The 20,137-nt window shown below is 37.6% G+C and overlaps 1 protein-coding gene across 5 annotated transcripts in view; it reads left to right on the plus strand.

The window, feature by feature from the left end:
• The window catches only part of Sos2 (SOS Ras/Rho guanine nucleotide exchange factor 2), a 103,215-nt gene that overhangs the window by 73,821 nt on the left and 9,257 nt on the right, over positions 1 to 20,137 (plus strand). For all 5 annotated transcript variants that reach the window (XM_075948230.1, XM_075948226.1, XM_075948227.1 and 2 more), the window contains 8 exons: positions 1,290 to 1,371; positions 2,473 to 2,595; positions 6,921 to 7,024; positions 9,765 to 9,987; positions 13,248 to 13,367; positions 13,518 to 13,680; positions 15,419 to 15,536; positions 17,455 to 17,627. In XM_075948230.1, the coding sequence (XP_075804345.1) occupies positions 1,290 to 1,371; positions 2,473 to 2,595; positions 6,921 to 7,024; positions 9,765 to 9,987; positions 13,248 to 13,367; positions 13,518 to 13,680; positions 15,419 to 15,536; positions 17,455 to 17,627 (1,106 nt within the window). The remainder of the gene's footprint in view (positions 1 to 1,289; positions 1,372 to 2,472; positions 2,596 to 6,920; positions 7,025 to 9,764; positions 9,988 to 13,247; positions 13,368 to 13,517; positions 13,681 to 15,418; positions 15,537 to 17,454; positions 17,628 to 20,137) is intronic.

Consider the following 20,137-nt stretch of genomic DNA (forward strand, 5'->3'; position numbering starts at 1 on the left):
TAGGTTAACATATCACGTGTGCAGGTGTGTGAAACTAGGTTAACATATCACATGTATGCAGGTGTGTGAGACTAGGTTAACATATCACATGTGTGCAGGTGTGTGAAACTAGGTTAACATCACATGTGTGCAGGTGTGTGAGACTAGGTTAACATATCACATGTGTGCAGGTATGTGAAACTAGGTTAACATATCACATGTGTGCAGGTGTGTGAGACTAGGTTAACATATCACATGTGTGCAGGTGTGTGATAGGTTAACATATCACATGTGTACAGGTGTGTGAGACTAGGTTAACATATCACATGTGTGCAGGTGTGTGAGACTAGGTTAACATATCACATGTGTGCAGGTGTGTGATAGGTTAACATATCACATGTGTACAGGTGTGTGAAACTAGGTTAATATATCACATGTGTGCAGGTGTGTGAGACTAGGTTAACATATCACATGTGTGCAGGTGTGTGAGACTAGGTTAACATATCACATGTGTGCAGGTGTGTGAGACTAGGTTAACATATCACATGTGTGCAGGTGTGTGAGACTAGGTTAACATATCACATGTGTGCAGGTGTGTGAGACTAGGTTAACATATCACATGTGTGCAGGTGTGTGAAACTAGGTTAACATCACATGTGTGCAGGTATGTGAGACTAGGTTAACATATCACATGTGTGCAGGTGTGTGAAACTAGGTTAACATATCACATGTATGCAGGTGTGTGATAGGTTAACATATCATGTGTATGCAGGTGTGTGAAACTAGCAAGTGTTTTCGTAGGGTCTGGGACCCAAGACAGGAAAAAAATATCAGAGTTGATGCATGGGAGTGGAGTGCCTTCCCAAATAAATAATGAAAAGTCAAAAGGACTAAATAATTCATTAAATGTTTCTAAAATGTGTCATTAATTTCAGTGATTAATAAGTGCTCATAAAATGTTTATTTGTAAAATTAAAATTGGAAGCAGTTCTTCTTCTCATTTATCAAGAAATGGTTTAGGCCAGTCACTTGGGAAGTGGAGTGGAGACAAAAAGAGAAGGCATTCAAGGTCATCCGTGGCTACACAGCAGTTTCTGAAGGCAGCCTGGGCTACATGAGACCTTGTCTTTATAGGGAGGAAGGAGGGAAGGAAGGCGAGAGAGAGAGAAATGTTGCATCTGTCAGGAAAAAAGCTACACTGGGAGGCTCCAAAGTGGAAACAAAAAGGAAAGAAAGGAAAATGTGGTACTTAGAGTTAATTAAAGTGGATAAATTAAACATGAAATCTATTCTTTGCTCTGGTTTTTCAGATCCCAATTTCGTTCGTACTTTTCTTACTACATATCGTTCATTTTGTAAACCACAGGAATTGCTAAGCTTGCTGATAGAACGGTAAGAAAGACATCTCTCACACACGTTAACATTTTTGTACTTTGCAGAGGTCCTACTAATACTCAGTAGTTCCTGAACGCAGCTCGCTTGTGTTACAGCAACACTGCTGTTCTCTTCAACAGGCTTCCTGAGTCTCTGCCAGTGAGGGCACGCTCCAGCATGCAATGGGGTTTTAAGTGGGAAACAGAAAAAACAAGCTTCAGTAGTGAAAATTGTATTTCAGTAAAGTTAATTTTGTTTCTTACAGATGTTTATTTACCTTTTACTTTTGCAATAGACTTGTTTTAAAATAAATATATATATACAAGGTTAAATAGAAGACTATAAGCCCTTTTATCCATTTAACTTCAGTAATCATTGACATATCTCATTATTTTCTACAGATTTAGCCATCTTACCCCCAGGATTATTTTGAAGTAGATTCTAGACCAAGATTTTATCTAAATATTTCTATATGTATCTCTAAAAGATAATGCTTATTATTTTTAAAAATCAATTATTATTGAGCCTAAAAACAACAGTTCCTACATTGCTAGTATCTAAATATTAAGATTTAGGCTGAAATTTTTACTGTATTTTTAAGTAGCATTTTAAATGCTTTTGTAGTTAAAAATATAAAATGTTGACCTTTCCTGTGCTTATCAGTGCTACCTATAAAACTTTTAAAAATAAGAATAAGAATACAGGGACTAGAAAGATGGCTCAGAGGTTAAGAGCAGTAGCTGCTTTTCCTGAGAAACCTTGTTTGGTTCCCAGCACCCACATGGCCTATAACTCCAACTCCAATGGCTCTGGTCTCCATGGGCACCTACACACACACACACACACACACACTCCCTCATGCACACAGTTATGAACACATACAGAGGTATGTACAAATAGTAATAATAAAAATAAATTCTTAAAAAAGGAATACAAACCTTGGTACCAAACAGCGGAAGATTTCTTATGTGCAGGCTTCCCTCAGGGTGGGTGACGCAGTAACTGCTTCCTATGTGATGATGGAAGAAGGATAGTTTAGCCAAAACCTCTTCCTGATGTAGCCAAAGTCTCTCTCATTTATATATGAACACATTTTTCTTCTCTTGATTTTATTCTCAGGTTTGAAATTCCGGAACCAGAACCTACTGAGGCAGACAAATTGGCACTAGAGAAAGGCGAGCAACCCATCAGTGCAGATCTGAAAAGATTTCGCAAGGAATACGTCCAACCTGTGCAACTCAGGTTTGACCCGAATATTACAGCTTTAAAATACTTTATTTTATAGTCCATACACAAGTTCTTAGCTCTTAGTTCAAATCCTCTGTCTTTAACTTATTTCAGCCAAGTTTCCCTCTTTCTCTTTAAAGGTAATTTTTAAATAACCCAATGTAGTTTAATTAATTAAATATATTGCACTGTTTATATCATGTGTTTATACACTGAGATGTCTGCTTGCTCTTTATTTTTTGTCTATACTGTGGTGTGCACGCATGTGTGTATGCATGTTCACATGTGTATGGCACATATGTATGCAGGTTCATGTGCATACAGAGCCCCAACATCAACATCCAGTGTGTCTTTCCTGGTTGCTATCTGCTTTATTTATTGAGACAAGCTAGTGTAGCTAACTTAACTTTCCCAGGGCTTCTCCAGTGTTTTCACGACAGAAGAATCTGTTAGGGCTGTAGGTAGCCACATAAACCTTTTTCCCCAGTTTTTTCTTCCACATCCCATTATGCTAGTGTAGTGATTGTGTATGCTTTCACAACTGTAACTCCTTCCCTCTTCAGAATATATAGACATTAGACACTTTAAGGGATCCTTGTAGGAGTGAACTTACTGTATGCCAGCCATTACCCATTAGTGCTTTATCTTTTCTATATTATCCTTGCAACATCATTTTTTGTAGTGCTAGGGATGTATATAATTTTATGCATACTACATATATAAGAATATTAAAACTGAGCAAGATAAAGTAATTTGAAATAGATTTTATAAAGAGAGTGACAAGATAGGGTTAAAATCCACTCCTGACTTCCTTAGCCAGCATATTTTTTTTCTACTAAGCATTGAAAATTTGAAATTCATTTGACTAGTCCCAACAGCCCAAATGAGAACCAAAATAACGACTTCTCTCCATTGCAAACCTATTATTGTTCAGATAGAAGACCCTTTCTGTGACCACCGTGTCCTTGGTTGCTGTTGATCAGTAGGTTGCAGCTTCAGAACTGAGTTTGTTAATTATTTATTTTCCACAGTAATTGCCACAAATAAATGCAGTCTCAGGTAATGGCAATGCCAATGGCTGTCTGATCCGAACATGGCTTTCCTTATAGAAGTTGAACTTATTTACCAATCAAAAACAGAGAAGTCATTAAATTTTCTCTAAGAGCTGTAATACATTTGGTCTAATCTACAGTCAAATTAAGTCTCCTTATATGAGCATACATTTATGAAATTGCTATTTGGAGGAAGAAAATGATTTTTCTTAGAGAAAGTTTTCTCTAAGAGCTGTAATACATTTGGTCTGATCTACAGAGAAATTAAGTCTCCTTCTATGACGCAGGCATTTATTAAATTGCTATTTGGAGGAAGAAAATGATCTTAGACTTAGTCATGTTGATTTTCTGTGTTTTAGCTTTTTTGTTAATTTATTTATTTATTAAAGATTTCTGTCTCTTCCTCGCCACCGCCTCCCATTTCCCTCCCCCTCCCCCAATTAAGTACCCCCCCCCCCCGTGTTTTAGCTTTATATTTATACCATATAACAAGTATAAAAATAACTGACTGCTATAATCTTATGGTACCACAATACTGTAATTCTACTGGTAAAAAGGGCAATATGGAAGTTATATGTTACTCTACTTAGGATGTTTCAGTGGCTTACAAAACACACACCTTTATAATAATTTCAGGAGTAGCAAGGCCAGATATCACAGGCCTAGAATCCCAGGTGCTCAGAAACCTGAGTCAGGGAGATCAAGGTTGGTCTGGGCTACAGAGCAAGACCATTCTAAGCAATTAAATAAGACCCCTTCTCAAAGCATAAAGACATGGCTGGGGACAATGTGTAGTGGTAGAGTACTTGCCTAACATGCTTAAGGCTTTGGTCCAATCTAAGTAGAGTAAATATTCAGGAATAGTAGAGATTAGATTGGAGTAGTTAAGGAAGACATCTTAAGCAAGGTAAAATTTAAGATTCTCCTGGAAGAATGTGTAGGATTTAGCTCCACAGAAACATGGCTGTACATACTGAAGAAAATGGGAAGTCGTACAAAGGCAAACTTGAGACTGATGTGCAGAAGAAATAGCCATTGGAATTGGTGTCAGAGGACAAAGAGAGAATGGAGTGGGATCAAGTGTATGAGTCAAGAGGGCTGACATACATCAGCTGCCAAGCCTGTTCTGTGAGCACTGAGGATTTGGTAAAATGAAAGGTGGTTTTTCAACATTTTCGGGTTTTTTTTGTTTGTTTGTTTCTTGAGATGGGTTTCTCTGTGTAACAGTCCTGGCTGTCCTTGAACTCACTCTGTAGACCAGACCGCTCTGGCTTCAAACTCAGAGAGATCTGCCTGCCTCCCCAGTGCTGGGATTAAAGGCGTGTACCACCAAGCCAAGCAAGATGCAGGCATATTTTTACCGCACCTCAGCAAGATGCTCTGTGCCCTTCTCATAGAGCTGTGTCCATGCCCAAAAGCACTATTCTGATTTCCCCTCCATAAACTAGTTTTATCTTTTAATTACATTTAAGTAGGTCTTTATTATTTTCATTTCAGTCCTCTTAATTAAAATGCTTTTGAGATGATCCATGTTGTTTCTATCAGTAGTTTTAAAATTTATTGATATGACCTTATTGTCAATTGTAATTCTTTGACTCAGTGCAAACCAATGGCTCAGAATGACTAGAGGGAAAGTTTAGGTATATGTTCAGCTATAAAAGAAACTGTCAGAACTTTTCCGACATAGGGAGATTGTTGTGAGTTCCAGTGTCCATACCCCCACCTGTGTTTGTGGAAGCCCTGCTTTACGCCTCAACTGTATTTCTGAGTATATAGTTTCCCACTGTGCTTTGTTGCCCTTCGTGATTCATTATAAGAACTGTTGCTTCTTTCTGATTATTCATACTTGTAGTATAGAATCTGTTCAGGACATCTTGTCTGTTTTACTAAGTTTCAATCTTTTATTTTTTAATGGACGTATGGGGTGAACTGAGAAGGTTGCAGTCTCTACTATATTTTGTCAGGAAAAATATTTTGTAAATATTAAATATTTTCTTCTACTTAATGGCTAGCCCATTAGTTTTCGTACTGATGTTTTGATAAGCTGAAACGTTTAGTTTTGATAAAATCAGATGGTGAGACGTTCTTCTTTCATCTAACAACTTTAGAACTGTGTTGCTGTTGAAGGAAACAGAGCTGTTTGAATTGATGTAAGCATAAGCTAGGAGCCAGCAGTTCTGTGATCTCTTGATGCAGCCCTGAGCTGCTGCACTGACCAATCCTCAGTATTGTGAAGCTGTTCCATACAAACAGTATGACACACACTGAGAGTAGCTGGATTTGCTCACCCTGCTGTGAGGGAAGAAAAGGACCTAACTGCAGATGATAATTTTTTGAAGTAATAAAATAAAATTGCTAATGCAATTGGTATATATTACAGTATATCTGTGGTAGTGAGTGGAAAATTGCATCTGTATAGAGGATTAAATCTGTATACTTGCAATATCAGAAGTAACCATATTGTGATATTACAAAACAAATGTTCTCTCCAAAGTAGTATTTTTGTCTTTGGAAATAAACAACAAGGTTACAGACTTATTTGTAGCTTACAAAGAAATGATAGTGGTTGAATTTAAAATCAAACATAGTAAGTGATAAGTTTTCCATTCTATGTGAAAATGCATCAAAACTTATATTTCAAAAATGATTTTCAGGGGCCTGGGAAAGGGTTAAGTCCGCAAAGTACTTGCCATGCAAACATGAGGGCCTGAATCCAATCCCCAGCACCCAGGTTAAGATCTGAGTATGATCGTGTGAGCCTGCAGTCCTAGCCCTGAAGGGGGTGGGGACAGGAGGGGCCTGGAAACATGCCGGCCAGCCAACTTAACTTATTGGTGAGCTCCAGGTCCAGTGAGAGAGCCTGTCTCTGATGGTGATGATGACAGCAATAATGATGATGACGTAAAGGAGTGATTGAAGAAGACACATGATGTTGACTTCTCTCTCTCATATACACACACAAACACGCTTTTTCTATTTAAGAACTTAAAAATGTATTTTGTACTATGGAGCATGATTCTTTTATATATGAATAAAGAAAATGTTCTTTTTCTTAATAGGAATCGGTAATAAAGCACAGAAATGAGGTTTTATACTTTACAGCATCTTTAAAGTATCAGTTTACTGCACAGTCTGAAAATAGGCCTTTCTTATATTTTTGAATATTGAGTATATATTAGAGATTTAAGTGTTTATGTCTTTGCATATAGAATTCACTTCATAATAGAGAAATGAAAGAAGCTTAATTGAGCACTTAGTTTCACTAAATGTTTCTTTCCATTTTATCAGGATCTTAAATGTCTTTCGCCACTGGGTTGAACATCATTTTTATGACTTTGAAAGAGACCTGGAATTGCTTGAAAGACTAGAATCCTTCATTTCAAGTGTAAGAGGTATATTATTGAAAGGCTTGATTGAATCTTGTGTCGTACATAAGTGTACTGTAGAAATAAACTACTTATCACATTTAGAAAACTGACATCATCCTGCTGTCTCCTCTGGAAAATGTGATGTTTTTAGCGTCATCTGAAGGCATAGAACCTTGTCTTCTCAAGTGTCTGTTGTCTTCTGGTTTTGTCCTATCAGTGCTGGAGATGGAGCACAAGCCCTGCTGGACTCTAGGCCAGTGCTCTACCACACAGCAATCTCCTCAGCTGCCTTTGCAACATTTTGAGGATACTTCTTGTAGAGAAGTCAAAGACCTTTAAAGTAAATTTAGTATATTTAGGGGCTGCTGTTTCAGAAGAGTCAAGTGCTGTCCCCATCACCCCATCATGCTGCTAATGGTTGCTTAAACTCCAACTCCAGGCTGTCTGAACACTCATGGTGTATTCTCTCTCTCTCTCTCTCTCTCTCTCTCTCTCTCTCTCTCTCTCTCTCTCTCTCTCTCTCTCTCTCTCTCATACTCATAAAAAATTATCCTAAATAATCGAACATTTTATGTCACCCCAAGGTTCCGTTCCATCCCTTCAACTAAATAAAATATGATTAAATTTTCCTCCTATTCTTCTTAATCTTGTTCTTTAATTTGGACCATTAACGTTGAAAAATAGTATTTATTTCTGGAAAAGTATTTCAGGAAATCCCTCTGAACCGGAAAGATAAGTGTTTCCTACTTGAAGTTTCGGAATCACAACCTACAATATGAAACTCTGGGACTTGATAATTAAACATATAGATGTTACCAAAATGTGCATTATTAAACAAAGCACAAATTTGTTTTAACTAACAGTATACGGCATTGCCGAAAAGTAACACAGCAAGCCTAACTTTCTCCATGTCCTGTTTGTTGTTCTTTTCAAGAAAGCAGGGAGCAAATGTTTTCACTCACAACTTCAAAGGCTTCAGTCTGCGCTTGGCTGGCTCCCTTGTTTGGGGTTGTGATTTGAGGCAGAGGCTGTAATAATGAAGCTGTTCACCTCATAGCAGCTAGGAAGCTAAGTGCTTGTTCTTTAAGGGAAATTTTATTTAAAATAGAGAATGCATTCCTTTGTCCAACTGTGAGATAGCAAAGATAGTTTTATTGTGCAAGAGCAGCCAGTGCTCCTAACTGCTCAGCCATGTCTCCAGACCTTCACTTTATATTTTGAGAAAGGTCTTGTGTGTCCCGGGTGGGATTTGAACCCATTAATGTAGGAAGGGTGATTTTGGACTCTTGTTCCTCTTTCACCTTCTGCTTGCTGGGGATAAAGTATATCAAAGCTATTAATGGAAACAGTAAATTGTGCATAATCTAAACTTAAAATGTATGTTAGATTTATTTATCTAAAGAGAGTATGTGTGTGTAAATGTCATACATTCTTTCCTGTACAAATTATACCTCAAAATAACCAAATTTTTCATGAGGGAAACTTGATTTTTTAATAGAAGTAGTTTGCCTACTAATTGAAGACATAATGCTATATCACCTTCTACAGTGCTAATAAAGTAATAGATCCAGAGGACAGAGTGACAGCTCAGGGGCTAAGCGTGCTCATTGCTCTTGCAAAGGACCCCGCATACGGCTCATAACTGCCTGGAACCAGCTCAAGGGGAAGCAGACATCCTCTTGTCTCCAAGGGCACCTGCGCATACACACAGACACACACACACTCATATTAAAAATTTTTAAATGGATTAGTGATTTAGAATTAGTAAATATCTCAAAAAGAGAAAAAAGCAGACACCATACATTGGAATTAGATTAGTGTCTATATCTCTGGTTAGATAAACATGGCAAATGATGCCATAGGTATGAAATTGCAAAAATACAAACTTGGAAAAATCCCACAGAACAAATGGCACAGGATAAATAATTTAGTTTATTCATCAAATAAATTGTAAGCATTTTGAATGATAAAAGGGGAACCTGTATATTAAGGAAAATTATATATTGACTAAATGTCATGTTTGTAACCTTTTTAAATTTTAATTTTATTTATTTATGTGCATGGATGTTTTGCCTACGTAAATGTATGTGTACCATGGAGGCAAGAAGAGGGCATTGGATCCCCTAGAACTGCAGTTAAAGCCTGTTGTAGGTGCTTGGTACTGAGCTCGGCCAATGGAAGGTCAGCTGGTGCTCTTAACCGTTGAGCCTTATCTCCAGCCCCTTATGTCGTTTTAAAAACAAGTCAACTATATGAAAACATTTGAACTGGGTGGTGGTGCTTGCCTTTAATCCCAGCACTGCCCAGCACTGCCCAGGAGGCAGAGGCAGGCGGATCTACATGAGTTCGAGGCCAGCCTGGTCTACAAGAGCTAGTTTCAGGATAGGCACTAAAAATTCGAGAGAAACCCTGTCTCGAAAATACAAAAAAAAAAAAAAAAAAAGGAAAAAAAAGAAAACATTTGAAAGTTAAATTTGAATACTAGCAAAATATTTGAAGATATCCAGGTATTGCTTTGCTGGGTGTGGTAGCAATATCGGCGTTTAGGAAATGGAAGCCTAGGGGTTGAGAGTCCGAGGGCTCTGTTTCGATTACACAGTGGGAGTCTGAAGAAAGGTTTGGGACCAGTTTTTCTATGTAGCAGTGGTACTGTGATTACTGTGAAGTTTCTACGATCACATGCTTGAAAACGAGTGGAGTGGTGATGTCTTGTCGGTGTTGTAGCCCGGTGGTCAAGTCAAGGGCACTTCTCTTGTTTCCCCAGGGAAGGCTATGAAGAAATGGGTGGAGTCCATTGCTAAAATCATCAAGAGGAAAAAGCAAGCTCAGGCAAATGGAATAAGCCATAATATTACCTTTGAAAGTCCACCTCCACCAATCGAATGGCATATAAGTAGACCAGGCCAGTTTGAGACATTTGACCTTATGACACTTCATCCAATAGAAATTGCACGGCAGTTGACGCTTTTGGAGTCTGACCTGTACAGGTAGGTAATGTTAATTGCTTGCTTTATTTCAAGAACTTCGGGTATGCGTCTTACCTGTTTTCAGAATATTTTGCTAATTATACGTGAGTATTTAAGAGTAGGCCAGAAGAGTGAGAGGAGAAAACTGGCCCCTCCAAGTTGTCTTCTGACCTCCACACACGTGTTGTGTCACCCCACCACACATACCTTGTAAAGAAAAGACTTCTTCTGTATTTGTTTTGCGACAGGCTTTTACAATGTAGTACGGACTAAGCCCCGATTAGAGGTTGCAGTCCCTAATGACAAGGTGATGACTGCTTCCACAGCAGCCCCACTCCTGATGTGCCCTAGGTTGCTGTAGTCCGAGACAGCGCCATCAGTCAGTGTGGATGTGAGGTTGTTGGCTGACCAGTGAATGGATGGTGTGTTGTGACGCAAGCCTTTCTGTACAACCCAGGCTTCAGCGACTGCCGTAGACTGGTTAGGGACTGCTCCCTGCTGAAAAATAAGCCCCTACCATGCTCATGTCATAAGCCCCTCATTTGTATCCAGCTGGGTGTGCTGGTATAAGCCTGTCAGCCCAGCAGTCATGAGATAGACAGCAGGAGGATCCAGAGTTCAAAGCCAGCTTTAGCATATAGCAAGTTTAGGGTCAACCTGAGCTACATGAAGCCTTGTCTGAAAAAATAGAGTAAACAATACAGAAATTCTGGAGAAGTTATTCTTCCTCATCAGGAGATTTTTTTATTAATTAATTAGTTAATTAATATTTTGTAATGGGTAGTTTGTGTGGATGTCTGCATCAAGTTGCATTGCCTAGTGTTTCCAGGTATTGGATCCTCTGGGACTCAAGTTACAGACACTTGTGAGTCACCATGTGGGTGCTGGGAATTGAACCCTGGTCCTCTGGAAAAACAGCCCATGCTTTTAACAGCCTTTCTTTTTTTTTTTTTAATGGATTGCACTGGGAAAGCAAGGCTATAAATGTTACTGCTCTGGAGACTGTAGGACAGAGCCAGAGATAAACTGTCTTCATTAGAATTGGTGTCTGTGCTTTGCTCTGGTTGTGCCATTCAGAGTCTTACCTCTAACCTGCCACCAGATGTTTATAAACATCTGACTAAGAATACCATGCTGTTGATGGAGGAAGGTCATTGGTTAAATAAAAAGAAACTGCTTGGCCCTCATTGGTTAGAAGATAGGTGGGAGGAGTAAACAGAACAGAACGCTGGGAGGAAGAGGAAGTGAGCTCAGACTCCACAGCTCTCCTCTCGGGAGCAGACGCCTCAGAGAGACGCCATGCTCCCCGCTCCTGGGAAGATGCACGCGATGAAGCTCTGACCCAGGATGGACATAGGCTAGAATCTTCCCGGTAAGCGCACCTAGCTGTGCTACATAGAATGTAAGAAATGGGCTAGTCCAGGTGCGAGAGTTAGCCTAGAAGAGGCTAGATAGAAATGGGCCAAGCAGTGATTAAAAGAATACAGTGTCCGTGTAATTATTTCAGGGCATAAGCTAGCAGAGCAGGCGGCCGGGGTGCTGGGAACGCAGCCCTGCTGCTCCGATTACTACATGCTGTATTTTAAGTAATGTGGAATTCGATTAGTGTTCTAAATAGTTTTGTATTGTGATTTGTATCAAGTAAGTATAAACTTGTTACTTTAGGCAACAAAGCAAATAGTACTGAATAAAATTTTTCCTCATGATTGAGTGTGAGATCAGTTTTTAAAATGATAGGGATATCATTGTTTTAAAGTATGTAACTCCTTGTAGACATGCAAGTGGATATTTCGTGGAATAGAAATGCTAAGTGTTCTGTGGTTTGTTTGATAGAGGAAAGGTAACATACAGACATCGATACTGTGGGTAGATTTCTAGTGAATAAAGTTCTAAGTAAGTAAAGTTATTCTGAAAAAGCCAGATATGTTAGCAGATGCCTACAATCCCAGCACTTGGAAAACTGGAAGGAGAAAAGGCAAAAGTTCAAGGCTTTGTTCTAATACAGAGAGAATCCAAGGCTATCCTTGACTACATGAGTCCTTGTCTGAAGAGAGCAATAAATACACTCCAAAAACTGTTAGCAAGTACCCATTTATCTTCAAGTCTATTGACCAAAAAGTTTTTAAATATTGAAAACTAGAGGACATTGATGGCAATGACATTGGCCAGTTTTTAAATTATACAGTCCTGACTCATCAATGGTTATGTATTCTCTTCTGGTTTTTATTAGTTATTTCAAGCATTCCAAATATAGATAATAATGAATGTTCATGGACAATAAAATTATTATTTTAGATAAGATTGAAATTCTTTTTTATATTTATTTATTTATTTATTATGTATACAATATTCTGTCTGTGTGTATGCCTGCTGGCCAGAAGAGGGCACCAGACCCCATTATAGATTGTTGTGAGCCACCATGTGGTTGCTGGGAATTGAACTCAGGACCTTTGGAAGAGTAGGCAATGCTCTTAACCTCTGAGCCATCTCTCCAGCCCCCAAGATTGAAATTCTTACAATTTTCCCTAATTACACTATTCTCCTTTCCTTCCAAAATATTATTATTACCTAGGACTTGATATTTATTCTCCCTGTTTGTCTTTATAGTTTAGGTGTCTCTGTGTATAGCCCTAAGTAATATGTAGCATTATCTTGCATATCTTAAAGCCACATATATTTATAATACCACTCTGTGCCAATTTTTTTTATTTACATTATTTTTGATATTTGTTCAAGTTGATGTCGAGTTCAATTTACTTACTTTAGCCACTGTGTAATATTTCATTATGGCTGTTCTCTGGTTTCTCTAGTTCTTGATAGTTAGCTTCTAGGCAGCTTGGGGTTTTTCACTTTTATAAACAATGTCACTGAGCATTCTTGTAAATGCATTCCCACTACTGTGTAAGTTTATCCTAGAGGCTGAGTTGCTTTCTCAGTGTGTGTGTCTTCAGTGCTGTGAGATATTACCAAGTTGTCGAGTGGTTGGTGAACCATCTTCACCTCCGTACCAGCACTGGAGGCTTCATGCTTTCTACCTCACCTTTGGTGTTATCATCAGACTTCTATTAGTTTGACAGGCATTTTATTGGGATTTTATTGTAGGTTTAGGACCCCTCCTCACCACAAGTGATAAAGCATTTTTTCGTGTTTATGACTGTTTGGGTCTAATCTTTGTGACTTGACTTGCACATACATTTCTCAGTTTATGCTGTGGAAGCATTTAGATAACCTAGCGCTAGTCTTTCGTAGGGTAAGTTGTGTTGATTTTTGATGTTTTACAGGAAAGTCCAACCTTCTGAACTTGTAGGGAGTGTCTGGACCAAAGAAGATAAAGAAATAAACTCTCCAAATTTATTAAAAATGATTCGCCATACAACAAACCTCACTCTCTGGTTTGAAAAGTAAGTTTTTATTTACTCTGTTTTATTGTACCTTAGTAGTCATAATGTTAAGTCATATTTAAGCTAAAACTCTGGCTTTACAAAGAAGTTTCTTGTTTTCCAACTGAGGTGAAAAATTTTTCTAAGGCACGAATATTTTGTTGTTGTTAGATGCATTGTGGAAGCAGAAAACTTTGAGGAGCGGGTGGCAGTGCTCAGTAGAATAATAGAAATCCTGCAGGTGTTCCAAGATTTGAATAATTTCAATGGCGTGTTGGAAATAGTCAGTGCGGTCAACTCGGTATCAGTATACAGGCTAGACCACACGTTTGAGGTAAGTTTTAACTTGAATGTTTTATCTTTTGGGGAAGGCAGGTAAAATTAATGTAAGAGAATACTTCTACCTATTTTTAAGCAAATATTTTTAAAAATCTGCCCTTTCCCCTTAACTACAGAGGTAGAATTATTAAAGTATGTATCAGCATATACTGACAAGTATGGACTTTTTTCGGTGGCACATTGGTAGTCTCATAAATTACAAAAAAAATTTAAGTGTATATTCACTATGCAAATACTTCTTAGTTACTTTTAATGTATAGTCAAAAAATAGATAAACCTTTCTGAAACCTAAGATTGTTTTATTTTAAATTATGAAGTAATCTTTAATTTTTAAAGAAAGTTTGGGAGGTACTGAAGTAGATGGATATTTTGTGTTGTGTCTTTTAATTTAAAAATGAACATCATATTCTATGTACAAATTTATGACATGCGTCTTATTTTTGTAAATGTTCTGTTTATTAGTTTGTTTCTCAAAACAAGGGGTTTTTTTAGTGACTAAATAGTTATTCTTGTGGATGAATTATAATTTAGTCTGTCATTCTGTTTGGAAAAAACTAAGTTATTTCTGATTTTCATTTGGATATATAATTTATCATGAACTGTTCATTCATTCATTCACATGTCTCTGTGAAGCCCTGATTCTTTCTGTAGAATCAGTTTGTAGAAGTCCTGGGTCATCTTCAGACTTTTGGTATTTCCTTGCTTCTAGTTCTGAGGTACAGTCCATTATCAGCATGGCAGGAAGCAAGACAGCTTGCAGGCAGACATGGTGCTGGGACTGAGAGTCTTTGCATCTTGATCCAAAGGAAGTGAACTGAAACACTGGCTGTGGCTTGAATATGTATGGGACCTCATAACTCACTCCCACAGCGACACACTTCTTCCAACAAGGCCACACCTCCTACTAGTACCACTCACTTTGAGGGCCATTTTCTTTCAAACCACTTTCCACTCCCTGGCCCCCAAAGGCTTGTACCCAATCTCATAATTTAAAAAAAAAAATCATTCATTCCAACTTCAAAAGTTCCCATAGTCTCTAACAGTCTCAAACTTATTTTGAGTCTAAAGTTCAAAATCTCATCTGATATTCATGCAGTCTTTAACTATAATCCCCTACAAAATCAAAATCAAAAAGCAGATTACATACTTTCAACATATAATGGCACCAGATATACATTACCATCCCAAAGTGCAGGAAAGGGAGCATAGTGAGGAAATACTGAACAAAAGCAAGACAAAAAACCAGTTGGGCAAACTCCAAATTCTGCAGCTCCCTGTGTCTGATATCAAAATGTTCTTCACATCTTCAGCTCCTTTCAATTCTGTTGACTTCAACACACTTTCTCTTGGGCTGGTATCACCCGCTATCAGCAGCTCTCCTCTGCAGGAATCCCACGACTCTGGCATCTCCAACATCTTGGGGTCCGAGCACATTTAGTCCTGAAGGGTCGTCCTCCTTTCTGTCCCTGCAGTGTGTGCCTGGAGGATGGAAGCGTAGCAAATAAGGCCCGAGGAGAACTCACTATTCCTTAATCTTCTAATTTATAGTAGAAAGAACACAAACTCTACAGATAAAACAGGATTATACGTTTTAGCAATTTCCAAAGAAATAAGACTCACAATTTTAAAAATCATTTTAAGTATGCAAAATTTTATCAATCCTAAATTCTTGAGGATCTTTATATATGATTGAATTATATGCAAGAATTATATTCAGTGTACATGTTTTAAAGGCATTGCAAGAAAGGAAAAGGAGAATTCTGGATGATGCTGTGGAATTGAGTCAGGACCACTTCAAAAAATACTTAGTAAAACTGAAGTCAATCAATCCACCATGCGTGCCTTTTTTTGGTAAGTTACTAAATATAGATACTGTATCTTAAAGATGAATGCGTTGTAACCAGAGGGATGGGGTCTTTCTAGATAGGTTGTCTTCATACATATGAATTTATTATTTATCTGTATTGGTAAATAAAAGGCAAAAATCTCCATTTTCTTGTCTGAATAATGAAAATCAAAATAATTGCCTTTTAAGTTGTTACAGTTTTCCTGTACTTCTTCACACAGCCTGTGAAGACTTGTCAGGTGCAGCTGCTGTTCTTGTTTGTGTCACATCTGCAGTGTTTTCTGTAATTATTGTAAAAGTGCTTTTACAGAGCCTTTATTTTAAAAAAAAACTTTTCGGGGGTTCAAAACAGGGTTTCTCTGTAGCTTTGGAGCCTGTCCTGTAGACCAGGCTGGGCTTAAACTCACAGAGATCCACTTGTCTTTGTTTCCCAAGTGTTGGGATTAAAGGTGTGTGCCACCACTGCCTATAAAAAAACTTTTTAACACAGAATTACAACATAACTAATATAAATTACATTGGGCAGAGCTTCATAATGTGAACTTTTCTTAAATATAATTATATAACTATAATGTGTAGCTGTAAATACACATTCTGAGAAAAGCATCATTGGGCAGGTTTTGTGAAACTATCATAGAGTACACTTACACACACCTCAGTGTACAAGCCAGTCATTTGATATGACCTCTTTGGCGTTGTTTCCTTTGTTGTTGTTTGTTCTGGATGTCAGGTTAGTCTCATATTCCTGGACTTAAACGGTTCTGCCTCAGCCTCCTGAATAGGTCCCATTGTGCCGTGCCTTTAATGTGGCCTTGGGACACAGTGAGACTGATGCCAGCATAACACAGCACACTGTTTTACAGTAAACTTTTTCTTATAAGTAAAATTACACTCAAAATAATGATGAAACTCTAGCATAGTAATGCATAAGTCAATGACCTAACCATTTGTTATGATTACAGAATATTATCCACCTGGCATAGTTATAGTGCCGTAGGTTTATGTGCTGGGTCAGCAGCAGTCTGTTTATACCAGAGTCGCCAGAAACACCCGAGTCATGCATTGTGCTGTAAGATTACAGCAACTGCAACAATTTCTTCAGCTTCCTTTTATTTGGGGGGTGGGGAATCTGGTCATTAAACATACTATACTTATGATCTGCACTCCAGCCCTTAATTGTAATTTTATGGTACCATTATTGTATATATTGTCCATGGTTTAAGCATAATTATGTGGCATGTGGCTGACTTCACTGTTGGAGTTAGATGATTTATTTAAATCAAAGGCTTTTAACTGTAGCACTATTGATTGAAGTTAAGAGAAATACATTGTTGTGAAGGGTTATCAGTTACATTGTAGGGTGTTAAGCAGCTCCTGTTTACTAGAGAACAGTAGTACTCCAAACTTATAATTACCAGAAATATTTAAACATATTCCCAACTATTTCCTGCAGGACAAAATTGCCTTTAGCTAAAAACCACTAATTTAAATGAGTAGTAATTATGCATAAAAAGGGATTAGAATCTTTTTTACTGTATAAGTGATAGGCTCCAAGAAGCAGTTTGTTCTACTGTTCTTAAACAAAATTGCTTATTTTGTTGATAGTCACTTAAAGAGCATTGATATTAAATATTTTTTAATCAAATATTAAAATATTTGATTAGACTAAGTTTTAACCCACAGGGTTGGGATATGCTTAGTCTGCCATTTTTTAGAACAGAAACCTTTAATTTTAGTAAAGCATGGCATTCTTTTCTTTTTCTTTAAGCTCTGTGTTACAGATTAATAGAGAGTCACTTCTGGGTCTGGGAGTTTTGCCTTTTTGCCTCTTCAGAAGTGGAACTGCTGAGTTCTGTGTCTTTCAGTTTCCCAAATGACTGATTAAATGAGACAAGTCATAAAATAACTTTGTTTTTTAACTAGGAATATATTTAACAAATATTCTGAAGACTGAAGAAGGGAACAATGATTTTCTAAAGAAGAAAGGGAAAGATCTAATCAATTTCAGTAAGAGGAGGAAAGTGGCTGAGATTACCGGAGAAATTCAGCAGTATCAGAACCAGCCTTACTGCTTACGGACGGAACCAGAAATAAGGGTAAATATTTCCTTATTTATCTTTGAGGGAGATGGCATTAAGTCCTATGTAATTGCTAAGAAATGTCACAGTGATGCACTATGCTCCATTTGCTGTTGGGAGTTAGTTAACCTTCGCCTAGCAATATAAATATAGGTGTCTACACCGTCAGCACTCCCTACGTCAAGTACTTTTTCTGAGAGTGTTGCTTCTTTGTGCATTGGTTCAAGAAGCCCTTCTAAGAAATGACAAAGGGAATGGAACATCCACACAGTGGAATAAAAACCCACCGCTGCTCAGTGATAGCCATTTTAGATAGTCCGCATGTGCCAATATAGCAATCATAAGATCACTGTGAAGGATTTGGAGAATAGTAGGTATATATGCATCAAAGGTTTGTTTTTTTTAGCATTCTGTCAGTGTTTCATTTTGAGTAATATTTAATACGGATTATACAATACCACAAAATATGGGATTAATTCTAAATGAGAGTAAATTATAATACCATGTTTATGTAGATGAGTTTTATGGTATCATACTCACTTGAGATTGTAAGTTTCAATCGCTAGTCATGTAACAATTATTCGCTAGTTACATTGTAACTATCGGTCACTATTTACATTGTAACTGTCGGTCACTATTTACATTGTAACTATCGGTCACTATTTACATTGTAACTATCAATCACTATTCACTTTGTGACTATCAATCACTATTCACTTTGTAACTATCAATCACTCCTGGCATTAAAAATTATACTAGGCTTTAAACTGAAGCAGACAACTAAAAAAATGCAGACTTGGTTGGGGGGCTCACGCCTTTAATCCCAGCACTTGGGAGGAGGTAGAGACAGGCGAATCTCTGTGAGTTTGAGGTCAGTCTGATCTACAAGAACTAGTTCCAGGACAGACTCCAAAGCTACAGAGAAACCCTGTTTCTAAAAACAAAACAAAGAAAGCAGAACTTCTTTAAGCCCAGCTCAGAGTCTGCAGTGCATTTCCCGTAGAAATGATGTACTGATGTATTGTAGTTGAGTACATTTGAAATACTATTTTCTCATCCATGTCTCAGAAGCATTTGCTAGTATGTTTCTGTGATTGTTTCTAGGCTTCTTACCATCATTCAGAGCAAATCTGCCTTCCTTAGAATTGAGTCAAAGTAAATTTAAAATTAAATAGACCGAGGCATGATGTTTATGCACATGATCCTAACTCTTGAGAGTTAGTAGCTGGAGGTCAGGAATTCATAGAGGCAGCCTAGGCAACATAAGACCCTGTCTCTAAATAAATAAATAATGTAGCCATTCACTTTTCAAGTCATAGTTAGCCAAGTTAAGTAGTACTGAAAAATAAAGCAAAGGTTAGGAAAATCTGTACCTGTTGCCTGATAGCATCTTAATTTAGCCAACTTGAATTCAAGAGTCAATAAAACAATAGTGGGGGCTGGAAAGATGGCTCAGTGGTTAAGAGCATCGCCTGTTCTTCCAAAGGTCCTGAGTTCAATTCCCAGCAACCACATGGTGGCTCACAACCATCTGTAATGGGGTCTGGTGTCCTCTTCTGGCATACACACAGACAGAATATTGTATACATAATAAATAAATAAATATTAAAAAATAAAACAATAGTGTTTCTGACACTTGTAGAATTGGACGGATTTTATATAGACAATTTAAGGCTCATTTTACCTACTGCTAAAGTTAAAACCCAGTGTCTGATGTTATATGTGCTCTTAACCATATAAAATTAAATAAAGCTAGCCAGCTGGGCATATTGGCACATACCTGTGATCCTTGCACTTGGGAGACTGAGGCAGGAGGATCACAAGTTCAAGGCAGCCTGGGCTGGTGGTTGGTGTTTTGTTTGTTTGTTTTGAGACCTTGTCTCAAAAATTTTTAAATCTAAATCCAATGATTAGATTCCAATGTTAATTTTATTTTATCATCACACAGATGATAAAGGCCATTAGATACTCTAGTACTAAAGTAAAAGCAATGAAGTCTCTGGTTAGTGAAATATCTGCTTCTTTTTCCTCTTTTTTCATTCCCATTTGAGCCACATCTCAAGCCCAAGTGTAACTCAGATCATTTCATCATTTTGTAGTTTAAAATCTGAGCTACAGGCTACAGCAATGACTGAGCATTTAAGAGTATGTACTGTACTTTCCGAGGACGAGAGATCAGTCCCCCGCTCCCACACCAAGCAGCTGATATCTTCCTTAACTTCAGCTCCAGGGATCCACAGGCACACACACTCGCATGCACACACACAAAAACAGACACTGTTTTTTTTTTTTTTTGGCATTTTACTAAATCGTCTGAATTTTCTACTTAAAACTCAAATTTAAGCTTAGAATATATATTTATAGTAAATATTTTTGGACAGTGTTTTCACCTTAAAGGGTAACACAGGAAAATTTAAAGCTATAATTACCTTTAAAATTACTTTTGAATATGCCTTAATCTAGTTATCACCACATTTTTCCTGCTTATGAACATCCTCCTGCAATTTTGAATCATAATCTCCACTGTG

Source organism: Microtus pennsylvanicus, chromosome 14, assembly GCF_037038515.1.
Source record: "Microtus pennsylvanicus isolate mMicPen1 chromosome 14, mMicPen1.hap1, whole genome shotgun sequence".
Lineage (NCBI taxonomy): Eukaryota > Metazoa > Chordata > Mammalia > Rodentia > Cricetidae > Microtus > Microtus pennsylvanicus.